Source organism: Pundamilia nyererei, unplaced genomic scaffold, assembly GCF_000239375.1.
Source record: "Pundamilia nyererei isolate P.nyererei 1_Seehausen unplaced genomic scaffold, PunNye1.0 scaffold00002, whole genome shotgun sequence".
Lineage (NCBI taxonomy): Eukaryota > Metazoa > Chordata > Actinopteri > Cichliformes > Cichlidae > Pundamilia > Pundamilia nyererei.
The window spans coordinates 1,644,384-1,665,487 of record NW_005187403.1 but is presented as its reverse complement, the minus strand read 5'-3'; the positions used below and the strand labels follow the sequence as shown (position 1 = coordinate 1,665,487).

The 21,104-nt window shown below is 38.7% G+C and overlaps 1 protein-coding gene across 1 annotated transcript; it reads right to left on the bottom strand.

Annotated features, from left to right (window-relative positions):
- Nucleotides 1–2,148: 2,148 nt before the first annotated feature.
- LOC102208184 (proteinase-activated receptor 1-like) lies at nucleotides 2,149–11,871 on the bottom strand. The gene is made up of 4 exons (XM_005720093.2): nucleotides 11,644–11,871; nucleotides 10,229–11,166; nucleotides 2,864–2,921; nucleotides 2,149–2,597 (listed from the first exon to the last, which is right to left on the bottom strand). The coding sequence occupies exons 1-4, from the start codon at nucleotides 11,717–11,719 to the stop codon at nucleotides 2,149–2,151; spliced, it is 1,521 nt and encodes a 506-aa protein (XP_005720150.2). The 5' UTR covers nucleotides 11,720–11,871.
- Nucleotides 11,872–21,104: the final 9,233 nt, after the last annotated feature.

Here is a 21,104-nt window from a genome sequence, read left to right as displayed (position 1 = left end):
ACTCTTCCCTTACTGTTGTGTACTGTAACTTTTGAGCCTGGAAACCTTCCTCAATCCAATTCTTCTTCATCCCGAGACAATCAAGCGAATTTGTACGAGAGCAAAAGAAGAGACAGAAATGATTTCTTTCTGTTCAAATCTTAAACTTGCTCCCAAGCTATAGTAGAATGGCAAGCGTTATTTCAAAACACCTCTCTCTTCTCATTTCATGCCAATTTCATTTCTTGGTAAATTAAATTGTAGCCACTTTATTATTTTGGGTCCCACAGATCCCACTACTGTGAAAACATGTAAAGATTATTAATCGTTTTGTATGCTTTGTGGACTGTGCGTGTACAATGCTTTCACTGACTTTCCACAAAATTAGTAAGTCATGTGCAAGTATATCATGGTGACAATACAAACTGGCATCTCTCTGTTTTCTTTTGTTTGTTTTTATAAGCAGTACTTCTAACTTGATTATTTTGATTCTCTTATTGCAAAAAGTGTTTTGTTGAAAATTTTAATTAGGTGCAGCCCAGCACAGAAGCATATACAAGCTCCTTAAAAGCTGCTTAAAAATAAAAGCATTTTGGGCCACATTCTCAGTTATTTTACAGTTTTGTAACACTACCTGCAAGAAACACAGAGGCAGGGATGCTGGTGCAAACTTAGCTTGAAAATATCACAAGGCTTCTCATGCATGTTAATATATTCCATAAATAAAACAAAAATTAGGTTTAAACAATGTATTATGAATGTTGTACATTCCATTTTTCTAACGAGAGTAAATACAACATTTAATTACTACATTTTGTAATACCGACATATCTTCTTTTTATATATGACACATTTAAATAGGCTTAAAATAAGCTCAATATGGCAAGAACATATTCAGGTTTTTCACATGGCATAATGTGCACAAGAGTTGTCCACCTAATTAGAAAGATACAACCACCAGTTGCTGGAAAAATGTGTATTCTCTACCACGGGTTGTGTCATGGTCCCTGTGATCAACAGCTGATCCTGTATTAGGCAACATGTGTTTTTGTTGTTTTGCTCTTTCTCTCTCTCCTGCTGGGGCAGTGCTCATTACGGGCTCCCACCCCTGGCCCATGCAACTGCCATCTCCACACCAGCCGCTCAGTAGTTTGAAAATCTGAATCTGTGAGTTGCTTCCATCAGTTCGTCTCTAACTGAAGTTTTTGTGTGCAGATCTTTCCCGGACTTTTCCCTCCCTGCCTGTAATCCTGTGAACGAGTGTGTGGATGTGTGTGACCCAGTTACGGAGTGAGGAGAGTGATTTGGAGACCCTTTGGAGCGCGTTTGGTCCCCTTCCTTTCCCTCACGGACCCTGGAGCCCTGGACCCCCCACCCCCCAGCACGTTGTATATATTATCACCTGGTGTTGTCTGTATGAATAAATTAACTGTCTTCTCTACAAGGATTCCTGATCTGCGCCTGAGTCCGTTAACAGGTTGACATTGAATACATAATGGGCTTGGATTTACAACATTATGAATGAAATGTGCTCTATTTGGAAGCAGCCACCCCCCTCCCCTTTCGACGGGTTGTGTGTGAAACTTTAAATCATCAAACTGTAAATTATAAATTTTAAATTGTTACTGATCCTTTTACCCCGAGTCCTAAAGTATATATTTATTTTCTTACTCTTCTTATATTTATTGTCTGTTTACTTGCACTGCTGTAACTGGAGCCACGTTGTCTCGTCTCTCTATATACTGTACTGTACTGTATGTAGCGGAGATGGCAATAAAGTTTACTTTGACTTCAGCAGCGAGCAGGTGCACCGAGGGCTCTCGCGCTCACGTTTTGCATTTTTTTTTGCATCCAAGAATTTCGAAAAAACATCAGTGCAAATTATAAGTCTGTATCATGATGTCTGGTCTTTTCGTGTTTGTTGGTTTGTTTTTATTTTGTTTTATTTTGTGAGCTGGTAGATGCTGCTCCATCCAGAGAATCCCCCGCAGCCCCGCCCTCTCCCAGCAAATGGGCGATAGAAAACCGATCGGTGCCTATGCCATTCCCACTATGCGCTGGCATGACGTCGGGGCAGCATGAGTATGAGCAATTTTTTTTTTTTGGCCGATACCGTGATGCCGCCCCCCACCACTATGCCGCCCCGGGCAACCACCCGTGTCGCCTTTATCAAAAACTGCTACTGCTCACCCAGGCAATGCAGTGATTAAGTTCGCAGATGATACCACCATGGTGGGGCTCGTCTCTGGAGGCGACGAGACAACATACTGAGCTGAGGTTCAGAGGCTGTCGGATTAGTGTGCAGACAACAACCTGGACCTCAATACAACCAAGACAAAAGAACTGGTAGTCGACTTCAGAAGGAGGAAATCTGAGCTGCAGCCTGTCAGGATCAATAGGGGAGAGTGTGGAAAGGGTGTCCAGTTTCAAGTTCCTGGGTGGGCACATAGACACACACCTCCAATGGAGCTCAAACACCTCAGCGGTTTTAAAGAAGGCCAACAGCTCCTCCACTTTCTGAGTATCCTCAGAAAAATGGAGCTGAAGAAGGAGCTGCTGATTGTCTTCTGCTCCACTGAAAGTGTGCTGACATACTGCATCTGTGTATGGTTCTCCAGCTGCACCATGGCACACAAAAAGGAACTTCAGTCATCAATATGGCCCAAAAAAATCATTGGATATCCTCTTCCCTCCCTGAAGGACCTGTACAGCACTCGCTGTCTCAAGAGGACACGCAGCATCCTACGGGACTGGACACACCTGGGACACCGGGGGTTTAAGCTGCTGATGTCTGGCAGGAGGTTCAGCTACTGATTTTGGGTTGACAAACAGACTTAAGCACAGCTTTTACAACAGGGCAATAGCCATAATCAGTGCGAACAACCGAAGTAGTAGAGCAGGGGATCCAGGAGGCAGTTCAGACTTCCCAAACACAGAAACACCAGATAGAGTGCGTAAGAGCCATCAGGTGCCTCCTGGCTCTTCTTGGGTCCTTCATTTAATTGCAGGTAGTGTGCAAGCAGCAGACCGTTTGTAGGCATAAAGCACAGCAAAAATATCACCAGCACAGTGAAAGTCATTGTCACTGCTCTTCTTCTCCTATGTGATGTTTCTGGAACATCATGTTGGTCTCTGCTCAATGACCTGATTACTTTGGTGTAAGATACCACTGTGATGAGCAGAGGCAGGAAGAAGAGGAGGCAGCAGAGAGTGATGAAGTAGGTATTTTGCCAGATAATATTTTCTGTGGCGTGGACATCATGGCAGGTGGTGATGTTCAACTCACTAATGTTATAAGTCTGGACAGAGGTAACGAGAGGCAATGAACCAGCGAAAAATAACACCCACATGGTTATACAGGTTAGAACTGCAGTCCGTGAGTTCCTCCAAGCCATAGAGGAGAAAAAGAAAAATGGGGATTGTTTTGTTCCGAGAATTCAGGATAAAAACAGCAGCAGCTTACAATCACAGTGTATGACCTGAAATTTTTGTTCTACATCCCCACTGGTGAGGGAACCAGCCTGTCCTCAGCAATGGCAGGCCTGCTGCATCTCACAACTGCAGAACTGAGTACCCAGGGAATATTTCCAAATATTTCCAGATCACAGTTAGTTTAGGTGGCATTAAAAAAATACCTTTTTCAGTTGACTTTAATCCAAACATCAAAAAATTTCTATGGCTGATCATAGATAAATCAACAAATTGCCCATTTCATCACCAATGTACTCATCATCATTTTTTAACAGTGTAGTGGACAGTTTTCATATGATTGTTTGGTTTTTCTCTGTATCTATGAAGCGCCTTGAGGCGACTTTTGTTGTGATTTGGCGCTATATAAATAAAATTGAATTGAAAATTGAATTGAATTGAATTTTCTTACCGTTATTGCCTGTGTGGGAGACAGCACACGTACATAACAGAACCAATAAAAAAGTTGAAACTGAAAACTTTCTGCAGGTGAGAAAAAAAGTAGCTAAATTAAATAGCGGAACAAAGCCAACACTTTGCTGTTATTCTCTTCACGTTCCTTTATGTATATGATTCCATGCCTCTCCTGCTCCCATTCATCATCAAGAAATATATAAGTGGATATAAATATGTAATCTGTTTGAAACGCACCCCTCCACACCAATCAGAGTGGTTTGCACATAGAGATGTTACACTCTTTTCTCATTTCACAGTTGCACATCATTTCCTCTCCTCACGTTTTAGTTCCTCCCACCAGGGAGTAGCAGAGGCGCCAATAAACAGATAGATGAAAAACAAGTAGAGACAACAGCCATTTACTGAAGTGAATCCTTGGAGTCTTATTTTATAGAGATATCAATTAGATATGAAGAGCCCTAACCCAGTCCTTCAACTGCTTCTTTTTGTAGAGCTTTGACAGCATTTCAAGGGCAGTATAATGTGATATATGCCATGGTATGAAGAGTCTAGGATCACTAATTGCAGATTTTATTATTATCATGATTATTTATTTATTTATTTAAGAAGATGACAAACATGACATGTTACGGGTTTTCACTGTTTATAAATAAGTGCTTAAAACTTATTGGCAATAATGTATAAACAATAATATATATTAAATAGAAAATGGTTTCCTGCAATTAAGTGTAATGGCTATATAATTACATATAGCTGTGCATGTTCTAGATTACTATCTGTGAAAAATGTCTTTAAATTTTTTTATTTTTTTTTTATTCATTCACTCTAAAGACCTCTGCCATCACACATCTGTGGTATCTGCTGCTTTTGTTGGGCAGTATAAATAGCAATTCATCAAAACAGACATGAGTGAAATACAGCGAATAAAGCAAAAACTGTTTTTACAATTCTAACTAGCTTGAAAGTCAATATTTGGTATGACCACTTTTATTCTTCACCATGACTTGAACTTGTGAAAGCTTTCATGTAATTTGTTTAACTAGTCTTCAGGAATAGTTCTCAAGGCTTCTTGAGGGGCATTCAAAGCTCTTCTTTGGATGTTGTTTCCCTTTGTTCCATTCTCTGACAAGATGATGTCACACTGCTTGAGTAATGGTAAATGGACTGGTTCTGATCTACGCAGGCACTCAAACCACTTGGTATTTCCATCCAAGTTCTAACCAGGCCCAAACAAGCTTAATGAGCCCCTGTAGTCCCTGAACTATTGTGATACCTTGGGTTTATATTGGCAGTCATGTTCATAATTTTTTGAAGTACAAACAGCTTGGAGTGTTTTTTCAGACAAGCTGTACTTACACTACATTAACATAAATGTGTTTTCCATTGGCCATGTAGCCACCGACAACAAAGATTTAGCTAACAGGCTAACATGACTGGGACTTCTGTATTCAATGATAACCAGAGATGGGTCGAGTATCCAAAAATTGTACTCAAATAAGAGTAAAAAAGTACTTGGTGAAAAGACTACTCAAGTAGTGAGTAACTGTTTGAAATGTCCGATTTATTTTTTAAATAAATGCTATCAGACAAACAAAAATAAATAAATATACAAATTTTAGTATTTTCCAACAGGAATATATGTATAAAGATCAACAAAATAAGGCACAACAATTCTAATTTCCAGATTTCAGTTTTTCCACAACATAAAGCTTTTTTCACCAATACCTACAGTAAATAATATAAATATATAAACAGTGCAAACAATTTCTAGTGACAAGATATGCTGTAAACTTTATATTCATTTTGCTCCAAATGGCACAGCAGCCTCAGAGAAAACATTAGAACAAGGCAACTTCAACATAAAGGCAGCTCAGTTTACCATAAGTTGTATGGGTGTGCATTTATTTCTGCATATTTAGCAAAAATGTGCCATTTCTTCACTCAGTGAAGTGATGGTTAAGCTTCAGCAGCAGTTTGCTCTCAAGGTTCTTTCTGTGAAGCTGTAACTGTTTAGCAGTGAACAGGAGTCCTGCCTGACTAAGAAGTCCTTCACAAGCTCCAGATGCATGAAGAGCTGTATTGATTTTGATCGACAGCTTCTTGATGTGAGGAACATCCCCCAAGAACCCGAAGAATAGAGTCCTGGCCCCTAGCCCTGCCAGTGTAGCAGAAATGATGATGGATGATGATGGCAGCAGCAGCCGTTCTTCTCTGGGTGAGTAGCTTAATGTTGTTCGTGTGTAATTCACGTTGAGTAGGCTAACCACGTTATTACATTAATGTATGTAAGGTGAACTAGCAAACACCATCGTAATTACATGGGGCTGTCTTCTTGTTTGATGGCAGATGCTCCCTTCACCCTGGCCAAAAAGGCTAAAATGACCAAAGAAAAAGTGGAAAACAGCTAAACATGAGAGGTTTTGGACAAAGTTTTTTTTCCCCCATTGATTAAGCACTGCTTCCAGCCAAGAGTGATGTCATAAATCCCCTATAGCTGCAGAAAAGGCTAACATTGTTATCTTTTTACAAAAAAACAGCTGAACATGAGAGGTTTTTGGACCAATTTTGTGTTCTTCATTCTTTAAGCACCGGTTCGAGCACCATTTAAGCACTGGCACCGTTTCAAAAGAACCGGTTTGGTACTGGTATCGGATAAAACCTAAACAATACCCATCCCTAGAAAACAGGCAACCCACCCGCAGTAGATGTGCTCGGTGTGAGGTCTCGCAGCAAGTTATCAAATACGGCGCATTTCTCGGCTTTTAACAAAATGCTATACGTCGCCAGGTGTTTCATCAGATTCGAGGAGTTACCTCCTTTGCACAGTATCACCTTAAAGTACTTGTTGCAGGCTGCTGAGTTTGCATCATTTGCTGTTAAGTACAGCCAGAATTTGACCGCTTCGACTTGGGCATTTTTAATCTGTAGCTCTGCTCTAAAAGAACGTACGTACCTGGACCCACCTACTTACGCTGGCAAAGGTAAAATGATTGGCTAGAATCCAAAGTGCATGACATCTCAGGAAACAAAAACCGAAATAAAGCACCGAAATGTGCGCTGCTTTTCGGTCTGGTTATTACCGTTTATGCCATAATGGCACCGGATACCGGTACCCATCCCTACTCGTTACTACCCACCTCTGATGACAACATACTGTAGATTGTAATAAACTGCTCTGCCACCTGGCTGTAGCTCAGGTGGCAGAGCAGGTCAGCCACTAATCAGAAGGTCGGTGGTTCGATCCCAGGCTGCATCCTGGCTCCAAATATCCTTGGGCAAGATACTAACCCCGTGTTTACCTACTGCTGGTGTGTCCGGCAGCCTCGCCTCTGTCAGTGCGCCCCAGGGCAGCTGTGGTTACAATGTAGCTTGCTATCGCCAGTGTGTGAATGACTGAATGTAGTGTAAAGCGCTTTGGGGTCCTATGGACTAGAAAAGCGCTATACAAATGCAGGCCATTTACCATTTACTCCAAATGTTAATATAAATAAGTGCTGCACAAATGGTTAGGCACTAATGGAATCTAGGAAATTTGTGTCTCGATGTGAAGTCTCCTGAGAATCTTATCCATTAGCTGGGAAATGTAGATCATCTGCTTAGAATCAATCACTTTGGGCAAATAAGCTGAGTGTTATATTACTGACCAAAGTTTCCTGAAGACTATACATTTACAAACATTTATCTCCTCGGGGGTAAATGACTGGCAACATGGCTTTAATAGTCACATTCAACAGCCAGCTTGGTAATAAACTTAAAATGTCTAATTTCTCTGCAAGTAAAAAAAATCCATTAAAATGTTTTATCTTTATTATTTGTGTTTTGTAATGCAAAAGAGTACATTATCACCACAATGTGTTCTGGTATCTTGTGATTTTGTGTTTATTATCATAAACTGTGCTCCTTGTACCTTCAACTGTAGCAGGCCTGGAGTACTTGGTATAGGTTTAATGCTGTGCAAACTGCAAAATACAAGATACAAAATGCATATAAAGGTGGTTAACATCAAAATAAAAGACAGAATTTCAAGCTAAGCGTGTCCAGAGGTCCGCTGGATCTCACTGTAAATGCTCTATTGTTTCAGCTTAACTTGTTAATGTCAGTGTTTAAATATACCTTTTTGCCACAGTGCTTTTCAAGGATAAATTACCTTTTTAGATTTTGTGGCTGAAACAGGCTGTACTAACATCTGTAATGACAACCTGATGACCGATTTTCACCTACAGCCAATTTAGAGTAACCAATCAAGTTATCTTACAAGTCTTCTTCTTCTCATAGATCTGATTGTTGTGAAATTACAGTACTTTTCAAAAGGTCCTAAGTAAGCCCTCATTTCTATAAATTTTGGTTTCAAGGAGCCCGATTTTTTTAGTCATTGTATAGGCCTTGTACAGAACTATGGACATTGGCTGCTTCTTTTTTTTCTTTCCATTTTCAGTGCAGTCATTGCACCTGTTTCCCTGAAACTACTCAGGGTGGCTGTCAAGAAGCCATTCTTAAGAAAGGGAAACAGGGAGAAAAGGTTGAGGTATGCCAGATTACACACAAACTAAACTAAAAGTCAGAAGGTTTTGTCAATACATAGTTTGTGGCTGCATTTTAGCCAGTCGTATTGGGCAGCACGGTGGGATGCACAGCAAGAAAGTCCTGAGTTCAATTCCACCATAAGGCGGGGGGTCTTTCTGTGTGTAGTTTGCATGTTCTCCCCGTGTTTGCATGGGTTCTCTCCGGGTAGTTTGGCTTCCTCCCACCGTCCAAAGAGGAGTTAGTGGAGATAGGTCAATTTATTATGTGAATGCGGGAGTGAGAGCGAATGGTTGTCTGTCCCTGTGTGTTAGCTCTGTGACAGACTGTCGAGGGTGTACCCCGCCTCTTGCCCTATGACAGCTGGGATAGGCTCCAGCGCCCCCCCCCTGCGACCCTGAAAAGGACAAGCAAATGGATGGATGGTGTTGGAGATCTTGTCAAACATTGATATCTGGGAAGTGTCTGATTGGCAATTGATTTATTTTTCAGCATGGTAATTACCCAAATATATTGCCAATACATTTAAAGCATACCCAGATAGAAAAAAAAAAAAACACAAAATAGACACTCACTTATGGGCCTCCCTGGAGCCCACACCTCAACATTATGGAAGCATCTTGACAGAGAAAAAAAACAAACAAAAGGCAGCTAAAGAAGAGCTGTGGACTGTCCTTCAAATCTGTTTTGCCTTATGTAATATATTTTCATGCTCCTTTACACATATTTCCAATTTTACTAGGAAAATATAAAGCATATAAAGGGGTTACTCAAAACTGTATTTTATAGGAACAGTAGGTGAGTTATAGTTCCTGTGGGTTGTGTATAATTGTGCTCATCACTTCAAAGTTACACATGTCATGCTGATAATGGAAACTGGCATCTCTGTTTAAATGTCCACTTTGACCAGTAAATCTATCAGCAGTAACAGCTATTTCTTGTTTTGTTTTAAATATTTGGCTACATTCACCCACACTTCTGAATGAAAGATGAGGCAAAAGGAATATACAACTGCCTACTGGAGAGAAAAGGACATTGGTGCAGTAGGATGAACTGACACTCATCAATGCACACTCTCACCAACAGAGGGAGGCATGAAACAAACTATGAAGGGCTTTAAAATTATAGATGGCATTGAGACATGCTTGTAGTGGGAGTCAAAAATATTTATTCAGTGAAAAAAATGCTGCAAAAAAATAAATAAAACTGGTATATGTAATAAAAACAAAAAGTCATAAGTAACTGCTTTTCACTGGTTATATATAAACACTTTAAAACAAGCAAACAGTTAAAAAAAATAGCAAACTGTTAAAAAAAATGGATTGAATAATACTTACAGAACAGTGAGCCTTTATATATAGGGTGCATAAAAATAATAGTATTTCATTTCAGTGTTGCTCTAAAAAGCAGTCTTATCTGAACTCCCTTCATCGTTTAAAAGGCATAATTAGGAATCCAAACAAAGCTAAACCCTATATATAGGCTTTAATTGTTGTTGTTGTTTCATAACTTAAAGAAAAAAAAAATCACATTTAAGGATTCAATTAAAATGTCAGCTCAGTGAGAGTTAGATGAGTAGTTTCTTATATTGGCTGTCGGTGTTTTCTTGGAAAGAATCCACTTTAATTGAAGAGTTTATTTTTGAACTTTCTGTACAGCTGGATTTCAGCATTGGTCTGGTGCTGGATCTGCATGAAGCAGGTAATGAATTACTAATATCATTTCTCTTTGTAACCTTATGACACTTGAGCACGTTGGAGAGTTGTCTCTGGCATTGGGAGGATCCAAAGTAGTAGAGCAGGGGATCTAGGAGGCAGTTCAGACTTCCCAAACACAGAAACACCAGATAGAGTGCGTAAGAGCCATCAGGTGCCTCCTGGCTCTTCTCTGTGTTAAACTGCAGGTAGTGTGCAAGCAGCAGACAGTTTGTAGGCATGAAACACAGGACAAATATCAACAGAACTGTCAAAACCATCACTATTGCTCTTTTCCTTTTGTGTGAGCTTCCAGGGAGCCTTTTTTGGAGTTTGCTCAGTGACCAGATGACTCGAGTGTAGGACACCACTGTGATGAGCAGAGGCAGGAAGAAGAGGAGGCAGCAGAGAGTGACGAAGTATGTCTTTAACCAGACGATCTTATCTGTGGAGTGGACATCATGGCAGGTGGTGATATTCAACTCACTGATATGAAAAGTCTGGTCCGATGTAACAAGAGGCACAGAGCCAGTCAAGGATAACACCCACATGGTTATGCAGGCTATGACTGTGTTCCTTGGCCTCCTCCAAGCCAGAGAGTCAATGGGATAAACAACAGCAAGCAGACGGTCCACACTGATGCAAGCTATGAGAAGAACAGAACAATACATGTTCCAGTAAAAGGCAGCAGTGACCACACGGCACATGGACGGGCCAAATTTCCAGTTGTTGCCTTCAAAGTGGTAGGAGATCTTGAAGGGGAGCATCAGTGCAAAGAGCAGATCAGCTAAGGCCAGGTTCAGCATATAGATTGCAGCTGGCTTCTTAGGACGGATCCCCCGAGCAAAGGCCAGCAGAGCACAGATGTTAATTGGCACACTGATGGAGCAGACCAGCGTGTAGAAGGAAGGTAAAAGGATGGTGGACACAGGGCCAGTTAGAAACATCAGGGCCTGTTCCGAAAAAACTTTTCTGTCCTTGGGACCATTTAAAGAACGATTTAATGTGCCGTTATCATCATAATCTATTGGTTCATCCGTCACTGACTGGCGTAAGCCATACAAAAAGCCCCTTCCATGTGGAGCAGCTGGAGAAAGAGAGAGGGGGGGGGGGGGGGGGGGGGACAGTCTGATCAAAGGTAAAGGAAATGGAAAAGTTTTGGCTAATCCAACAGGAAGACAATCTTCATTTGGTATCAAACAGTTTAACAAACATATACCACATTTTACTAGGTCCAGATTATGCATTTCTAATTTATCTAATTACCTTAATACCAGTTTTGTCCATTGAAGAAAAATCAATTTCAATTTTAACAATACTTACCAAATTTAAAATCGCTAATTAAATCATTTCTTAAAAACTTAAAAAGTGCTCTTAATTGCTACTATTTTATTACTTCAGCTTGGAAGGGAAAACACTTCTTCAATGACTTTAAAATAAAAAAAAGAAAACCATCAATTTTATGCCGACTAAATGTAGCTAAATCAACACATTTCCAGTGAAAGTTTTTTAAACAGTGTGCAGGGAATGCCAGAGTTTTAAACATAGTAGAAACTTTTCTTACTTGCGTTTTCTCTTGCGTAGGCAGCACCGAAACACGACACAAGGCACAGAGAAACTAACAGAGACATCGGAAGCATTCTGCTCACCGGTCAAAAATAAAATCACTAAACGAGAATAAATTGATTAAATGCGCGACGTTAATACTCTCCGTTCCCAGTCGACCCAGAGTTCTTCTGCTGCCGCTCTTCTACAGAAGCACGTCAAATGTGGCTTGTTTACGCCCAAATTTCGGCTGGTCAGATCCTATCGCGCCCCTCCACCAATCAGAGAGGTCTGTTCCCAGACACATTCCTGTGGTGTGATGTCACCTTTCCAGTCACACAGCAAGGTCAAGATCTAACCAAAGACATGCGAGCAGCATCGACCCCCCCATCCTCCCCCCCGCACCCCCCAAACCTCGTCAACAAATTAGGACCGTTTTAATTAATGATGTAAACGGTTAGAAGACAGTTCATAGATTTTTGTCTATTTAAATAAAAAAAAACAAACAAACAAATTTTTAAAGTTCTCTAATGAAACCTTTTACCTGTCGTTTTAACACACGATGAAAAACAAAATTAGAGTGAGACGGGGCTTATAACGTAGCATATTTCAAAGAAAAAGGCACAATGTGTTTCAAATGGCACATACAAAACAGTGTGGGTTTTTTTGTTTGTTTGTTTTCTTTAGACAGTGAAGTTAGATGAGCCTCATGCTTTTTTTTTTGCTTTTTTTTAAAGCAAAAACTCTCCTCTCAACCCAGGAAGCATGACTAACACTGCAGAAAGTTGTGTCCTTTTTCCGGACAGCACATTGAACTCTGCCTAAGAGCTGCATTCTATTTGATGAGTGATAAGAAACAATGATAATGAAGCACAGTAACCTAGTAGTGAAGGGACAACAACAGCAATTTATTTATCACCACTTTAAATTGATCTTTCGTTCAGCTAAATATGAAACTGATTTTCTGTTCTTGGGATGTAAACATCCAGCAACACATTTCAAAGTATTAACTTCTGGGAAAATGCCTTGGAATAAACAATTTTGTTTGAAGTGATTTAACTCATCCCTGCAGACTCTTAACTGCTTCCTTTGTTTGTGACAGAGGGCAAATGGAAAGCTCTATAGGGTCATTAATTTTGGAACAAATATATTTTCAGACAACAAAAGCCAAACTTTTTTCCCTTTTCTTCTTTTTATTTTTTTTAACCCTTTGTGATGAGATAAGATGTTGCCATTACTTATTTTAGACATATTCAAAAGGTAGCTGGTAAAATTATAAATGTGCCTTTACATCCTCCGTTCCTGGTAGCAAATTGCTCTTCAGAGTTTTTCCCTTTTTTGTCTATGTGTCCTTACATTTTTGTTTACTTGCTTATGTAAACTGTTTATCCAGATTGCAATTGCTTGTCTTTCCAGGAAATTACATGACCATGGTACTTCCCACTGGTGAAAATGACCAAGAGACAACCAACACAATAATCAATCATACGAGTTAAAGTAAAGGGAGTTTTTATATTCATGTATCTGCTTTAAAAAAGTCTATATTTTTAAAGTGCTGGGATGAGAACAGAGGACAGTAAAACCACCAAAATGAAAGGCACCTTTGCCTTGAAATGTGCTGATTACATTTTCTCTGTGTAAGATGAAAAGAGAATTCCTGAGGGAGGGATGGGAGTAGGGATTGTCAGCAGCTGGACTTTTTCACCTTGCTTTTTGCTTTTGCTTTTTGCTTTCATGCTTTTATATTCACTCAAACTCAGAGAGGCAGACTAAACCCATTTCCTCCCAAAAATATTGGTCACAGTGAATTGTTTCTTATTTAAACATTCTTACATATTTAAACATAAAAAAAAAAATCATAACACAAATATAAAATCATATTTAAACATAAAATCTCTTTCTGCATTGGTGTTACCTAAAGCAATAGTTTAACATTTTGGGATAAATAAATTTGCTTTCTTGCTGAAGGCGCATATCTTGCACAACTATAAAGACCCAACCAGCGTACTTGAGCATAAAGACTGGAAAGCAGGAAGTATATCTATTTATTTATTTTTATTTTTTGGGGGCCTTATTATGGTTTTATTTTTGATAGGGACAGCAAAGACTGACAGGAAAGTGGAGGAAAGAGAGAGGGGAAGACATGCAGCAAATAGCCTTGGGTGGGACTTGAACCCAGGCCGCCTGGCCGCTTTCATAAAGTCCACATATATCGCCTATCTATACCAGAAAACTTCATTAATTATAGCCTACATTATTTTCTTCATTAGGACTTGAGTTTTAAATAAAATTGCTGACAATAGGGAGATTACATGGAAAGAAGTGGGTCTGCATATAGATAGTTAAAGCTTTTTTATGTTTATTGTGTTCCTCTTGTATGCCTTAGTGCATGACGATTAATCGATGCAAAACCTAAGGTATTTCAGTCATGATTGACAAGGTGTTGATCTTGTTACAGTTTTCATAGTCAAGCCTTCAGTTCTTGGGGTGGGGCAAAAAACCTGAGCAGTACTGGCAGCAAGTGTGTATTCTGGTGAATTCCGCATGTTGTAATCAACTGAACTTTCTCATGACTTCCTCAGAATGACTGGTGACTTGGCCATTCTTTAACATATATAAATAACAAATAATAACTCGTAACAGAAAATTGGTTGGCTAAATGAAAGTCACAGTATTTTCACAAATGTATTGAAGACACATAACATTTGATTTTCACCAAGAAGAAGCAGAATTTGAAGTTGATTACTTTGTTGATGTTATCTAGAAACTTCTACATACACGATACCACAAAACCACTTAACTCAGGGTCCATAATGAAACATGATGAAGTCCCAAGCAAGCTATGTTAGTTAGCCCCTGTTATGACACTTGAAATTCAACACCGCATTGCAGAATATAATTATATCCCCTGAAGGATGATTAATATACTTTAGGTAGCGCATTAGTGTTACTGCATTAGTATAGTGTTTTTGTACGAGGGTATCGTCTGAAATGAATTTCTACTTTGCTCTCTAGACACTCCCCAAGTTAGCTGCTGCTCTAGTGTTGGGCAGGAAGGAAGCATTATGCTTTCAAATACTTTTTTATTTCTTGAAACAATGAGTGCTGTGACCGTGTGGGAGAACAATAAAAATGATACTATAAGGCTCTGGGACTGGCAGTATAATTCTCTGGGTTAATGGCTGCCAGAAACTGTTTTCCTGAACATTTTTGTTGTGAGAAAAAGTACAGTTTGGTATGCACAGTAGTGGACATGTTGTTCCTGCAGCCTGCAAGGCTTGGGGAGTTTCTAAACTAACAAAAGTTCATTCGTGCAAATAGGAGGAGGAAGGATACAGACTGTGGGAGATTAGATCCAGAGCAATGTCACTGCCACGCTTCCTGCTTTCTGTTTTTTTAGCGCCTGTAACAGCTGAAACAAATGTCTTAATGTTGAAGACTTGAGCATGTTTTTCTTTCTGTTGGCAAGTGAATAGTGTATTACTGTTTTTTTTTTAATTAATACAGCCATAACAATTTTATGGGCAAACACTCAGATATCTACTTTAGCCTAGTTCCAAGAAATACAGACCATATAAATATATATATGTATATGTGAAGAAATGTAACTGTTGGTGCTTACTTCTTTGAACTGAATTAGAGCAAATTCATGTAAGTCATTACATCAGCGCCTTTGAACAAATAGCATGTTCATGCCAGCCTATGCAACGCATGAGGGTTCTTGCACTTGATGCGTTTAAAGTGTATGTGTAAAGGAGTCATAGCACTTCATTTGTTCCAGATTTTGTCATGTTACAGCCTTATTCCAAAATGCATTAAAAAAATTTCAACTTAAATTCTATGCACAGTACCCAATAATGAATAATGAATGGTGCAAATGAACATGAACAACAAAATGTGTAAAACTCAGATAATCAAATAAGATTCAACAGCATGTGATTCAGCATATTTGAAGGACTTGAACTTCTCTAAATTCATGTTTTCTCCAAACAAATCAACAGCAAACAGTGCAAATTTCTGAGCTCATAAATCCACCATCTTTTTATAATGTTCATGAGTTGCACAGTGTCTGTCAGTGAGAAGATTGGCATTGCATAGATTGAACCAGAGAGCTTTATCCTTTACATGTATCCATGTAAGATTTTTATAGTTGTCTGGCTCCACCAAACTCCAGAAATGCTGAGAATGCTGCTGAAATTTAAGGTGGACATCATTTTGGAGATTTATGATGTCCATCTCCAAAGGACCAACACTGAAAAGCTCAGTCATCTGCCCTGACAACTCACTAATGTCAACATCTAGGAAGAGGTTAGCAATAAAAGTCTCAGCAGGCTCCAGTTTCTCAAAGCCATAGAATCTGTCTGAAAACTCCTGTCCCAGTTTGGACACCAGATCACAGAATCTGTGTCCATTAAATACCTTTTCTGCTCCTAAATGGGACTCCAGTATCTTTGCAACTGAGATGAAGTGCTTAAGTCTTTTATTTAGTATCTGCTGGATATAAAATGAGAATTTAGCTGTGAACACCTTCACAGCACTGATCATTTCACACACTGTTTACTCTCAGCCATGCAACTGCTAGATCAGCTGGTTAATTCTTTCAGTCACGTCCACTAGGAAAGCCAGATCCAACAGCTACTCAATATTTCTTTGTAATGTGGTATCCTCTCCTCTTACTCACATAGACATTCACTGTGTATGCTATTGCTTCCTTGCAAGTAAATAAACGCGTTGGGACACACTACTGTGTGTCTCACTTCATAAGATAATTTTTCTAACAGGTTTTCTGTTTTCTTTGTATTATTGTAGGGTCTTTACCTTACAATATAAAGCAGGTTGAGGCAACTGTTGTTGTGATTTGGTGCTATATAAATAAAATTCAACTGAATTGAATTGAAGTGAAAAATGTCCATCCATATTCAATTTCCAAGGCAGGCTTACTTGTTTGATAGGATTTAAGGGTTTCTTTTATTCCTCTCCGTGAGAGCAAGTGGCTACATGGGTAAGTAGTTCACATATCTAACTATCAAACAAATTATCTCTGGTTTGAGTATGAGAGGAGCCATTAATGCATTGACAGCTGTGTCAGGAAGACTATCTGTTGCAATACTCTGTCAAATCAACTATATGGTGACCCCTTGTAAATAAGGGAGTTGTAGCTAAAAGATGCTAAAGATCTTTAGGGGGTATTATATGAGAACTGATCTGTGTCTGAGCTCGTTCACAGGGATCCACACACTTTCTGCTGAACACAATCTGACTACTCATCTACTCTCCTTATTTTTATAAGGAGAATGTGTGTCTGAAAACTTATGTCAACTGCAGAGAGAGACACATATATCAGATTTTAGCATCTGTTGATCTACAGCTGTGAAATCCAAAAACAGTATAGATATAGAATATTTCAGCTTGAAAAGATTACAGAATGAGGAACTTATTTTTTTTAGACTTGCAGTCTGCTAAACTAAACTAAACTACACTACTAAATAAAATACAACATCTGCGACCAGAAAACAGGAAGATACACACAGCAAACATAAGAAAAGAGCTGAAAACCATGCAGACGGCAGATATTTAGTGTGAACCACAACTTCCTCCCAGAGGAATATGACTAGAAACTCTTTGTAACTAAGAGTATGAGATCTGACAGAGAACACAACAGCAAAATGTCAGACGTCACTCAACTGAAAAAATAGGGAGATTTCTTCTGTGCAACTGGACAAAAATATTTTCTGTTTCTAGAAAGAGCATTGGTCCAGTGATTTAAAAGAAAAGAAGAGAAAAGTGCCCCCACCCCCACTCACTTTTCATTAACGCTTAAAAAAGATTGAGATAAAAAAAAGTTCAGCATGTTCCTGTTAGCAAGCATACATCTACATGTACCTTGAATAAATATCCTTTCTTCTATCACAGATAGGATCAAGATGACAAAAACACAATCGCATAACTTTTTAGAGAGTCACATAAATGTCATCTTTCTTGTTTCAAGACTCTATTGACAATAATTAATTTCCTAGGTTGACCTTGATCAGACAAAAGTGCTGATGTCAAAGGAAATAGCCTGGAGTACTGATTTATTTTAGTATATTCAGTGTTTGAAAGTGTTCCTGTTTTTTTTAAAATTCTTTGGCTGTATCATACCACACTTTTACTAACCAAGTAACTAAAGAGGAAGTTAGCAAGCACTTTCCCCCCCAAAAAATACACAATACAGTTTTGGCACATGACTGTGAACAGCACATTTTCCCCTCACCTTGCCCTCTAGTGACAGTACACAGAATTCCATGGCAGCGGAGTATTGGGCTTACAAGATTTAAATGACACCTGCTGTATGATAGTGTAGTAGTTTGCACCTTTTTAACATCTGGTGTAAAAATTTGATAAATAAAATATGCAAAACTACCCACTGTGGTAACCCCTTGTAAACAAGGGATACTACTACTACTAGTACTAGTAGTAGTAGTAGCTTCTCTTCTACTGTTATGTAGAAGAGTGCAGATAGACTTTTATATATTCTGTATTACTGGAAATTTTAACCTTTGCAGAAATAGGTGAAAGGTGTTATATTGCTAAAAATCCCTGGACGTCAGAGCCATGGGAAGGTACTTGAAGTTGAGGGTGCTGAAGTAAGAGTGTGCATGTGTTGGGTTGGGGGTACTAATTTCTGAGGTATAAAATATATATAATATATTCCATCTGACCCCACTGGACACAGCAGACAAGGTATTTTAATGAAACAGCAGCGCAGACACAGAATAATTTTGTTTGCGTACAGCTGACTAGAACCCATCTAAATATGGATATTGTTTTAGCCAGCCCAAAAACCAGATTTAGACAGCATACAACATACCCAAGAACTCTTTTGCACTACAGATAGGAATGTGAAATTACCGCTTAATGATGTAGGTGGGTGGTTAAAACACAAACTTAATTTAATAATGGAGTTTGACTAAAGTTTTCTCTTGGGATGTTAGGGTGCCATTAAACATGTTCTTTGTTACTGTCTTTTGAATGTTCTTAATTTATGGTTGTAAGGTACATTTACCTAACGTTTCAAACATCCACCACAGGATGGCAACATCGGGAAGAACAATAGTTACTTCTTCCAGATGTTGCCAAGTGCATCTCTGTCTGGTTTTTTTTTTTTTTTTTGTGCTGTTTGTTTTATTACACCAGACACAGAGTCTGCAGTCCATTCTCTAGAAAATCTTTAAAAACTAGTACACCTACTGGTAGAAAAAATAATGAAAGGTCACTGATGAGGGGAGACGGAGCAAGAGACTGAGAGATGGATTGGGGGCATGGCTGCAGTGATGCAGATGCTGTGCTGGTCCACCGTGGTGAAGAGAGAGCCAAGTATAAAAGATAAGCTCTCAATTTAGCAAGCTGGCTTGATTGCTGCTAATTCTACGATTAATTAACTTTCAGCGTCCATAGGGTCAGAGTTGAGAAGTAATAATGTACAAATGTGTTATACTTAGAATTTGGGGGTATCTGTACTTTACTTGAGTACTTCTTTTTCTCAAATTTTTTTTATGTTTACCCCCTACATGTTAACACAAATATCTGTACTTTCTACTCCTTACATTTTAAAAATGGGCTTGGTACTTCAGCTTCAACCCTTAAAGGGATGTAAGCCATCCTCATACAAGAATGCTACAGTACACAATGTGAAAACATTCCTACATGGATTACAGTCAGTTACTGCCTTTTCCCATTCTGACAACTCTGTCTGCCAAATATACAGCATAGCCCTACATATAACATACACATGTATGTTTATACTTAATTAACCAGCATCATTACATCCTTAAAAAATGCAAGGTTTTCTTATAACACTAGTTAAAGAAAACTAAATAAATTACAGTACGACCATTCTGGGAGTTTCAACATCCTGGCCATTCATCCATCCATTTTCTTCCTCTTATCCATGGGCCAAATTGTGGGAAGAGCAGCCTAAGCTTAACAGCCCAGACCTCCATCTCCTTCACTCCTTCCCCCTTCTTTACCTCATCATGCGGGAACACTAACACGTTCCCAGCATGATGTAAGCTTATAACCAGCTGTTATTGTTATAGCTGTCAGCTGTGTAGAGGATGAGATAATCCATTATATAAAATTTCAAGCACCTAAGCAATATTCTGTCCCTAGTGTCAAGTACAGAGGACTCCATTTCCTTTTATAAGTTGGAATGAGTGAAGAAGCAGCCAGCGCCCAAAGAAACTCTGGAGAACTATCAATTAAGATAATTTTAAAATATTTACAAGGTAGTCTGGCTATTGGAAGAAATATGTTAAGAAAGAGCTTGAATCCTCTACACAGCACTGTAATATGTGTTTATTGTAACGTTATGTTTGATTCACTGCAATGGCCAATTTGTAAAAAGTACTTTTCATGAAAATCGTTGAAGGTAAATTAAGAATAAGACCATGAACAACTGGTAACACCAGGTCATGTATAGATAAACTTTATCATGAAATTCCTTTGCATAAATATTAATATGTCATGATTATTAGTTTGCTGTAAATAAACCTTTTGTCCTTTTTTGTTTTGTCATATCAGATAAATGTGTCATATCTGACATATTATGGGCTCCAGCCCCCTGTAGCTCTGACAAGGATGAGCACAAGAGGATGGATGGATACTTTCAGTCACACATTTCTTTCAGATATCTCTGACTGTTACTGAAACATATGTTAAGCACAGCTCTTATCATATGGAAGGAACAAGTTAATGTTTTGGCTTCCTGATATTGGTCTCAGTTTGAGATATTTTGAGTAAAAGGATGTTGATATCATCTCTGCAGTTTGAGATATTTTGAGTAAAAGGATGTTGATATCACCTCTGCATGTTGTGAGTCTGAAGACTGGCATTGCATTGCTGAAACAATTGCACGACTGGAAGGAATGTGTAGAAATGTAGATTTGTACATTTCTATTTGAGGGAGAGAGGAACAAAATATGGGGAAGATACTTGTTTTACTTGTTTTTGCTCTCTGCATAAGCAGTACACAGCTGAAAAAAGGTAAGAGAATTTTATAAAAATTTAAGAGCAGATTTAAGTGTTTTTTCATGGAAATTGACAGTTAATCTGATAATTAAACTGCCACAGTTTCATTATTCAGATAAAAATACATGATTTTGCCATTGAATGGTTTATTATAGAATGGTTTTGAATAGTTAGCCAAACATTGCCTTGTGCAGCTCCGTCAGTTTGAAAACTTCCCGTATTTTCTGTCATGCATATTCATCTTTGATTTTTCAAGCGCAGAAAAAACAAGCGTGGCACTGAAAACGGTTTTCTATTAACAAAATATATCAGTACATATGTTGGTACAAATATATTTGAAATACATTTACATTTTGAATGTAACTTTCATTTTTGTATTGTTTTTTTTGTTTTTTGTTTTTTGCAGGACAAAAGACACGGAGGGAGCAGAAAAACAGCTCTGAGGTTGTTTTTCCCATGCTCAGAACATTT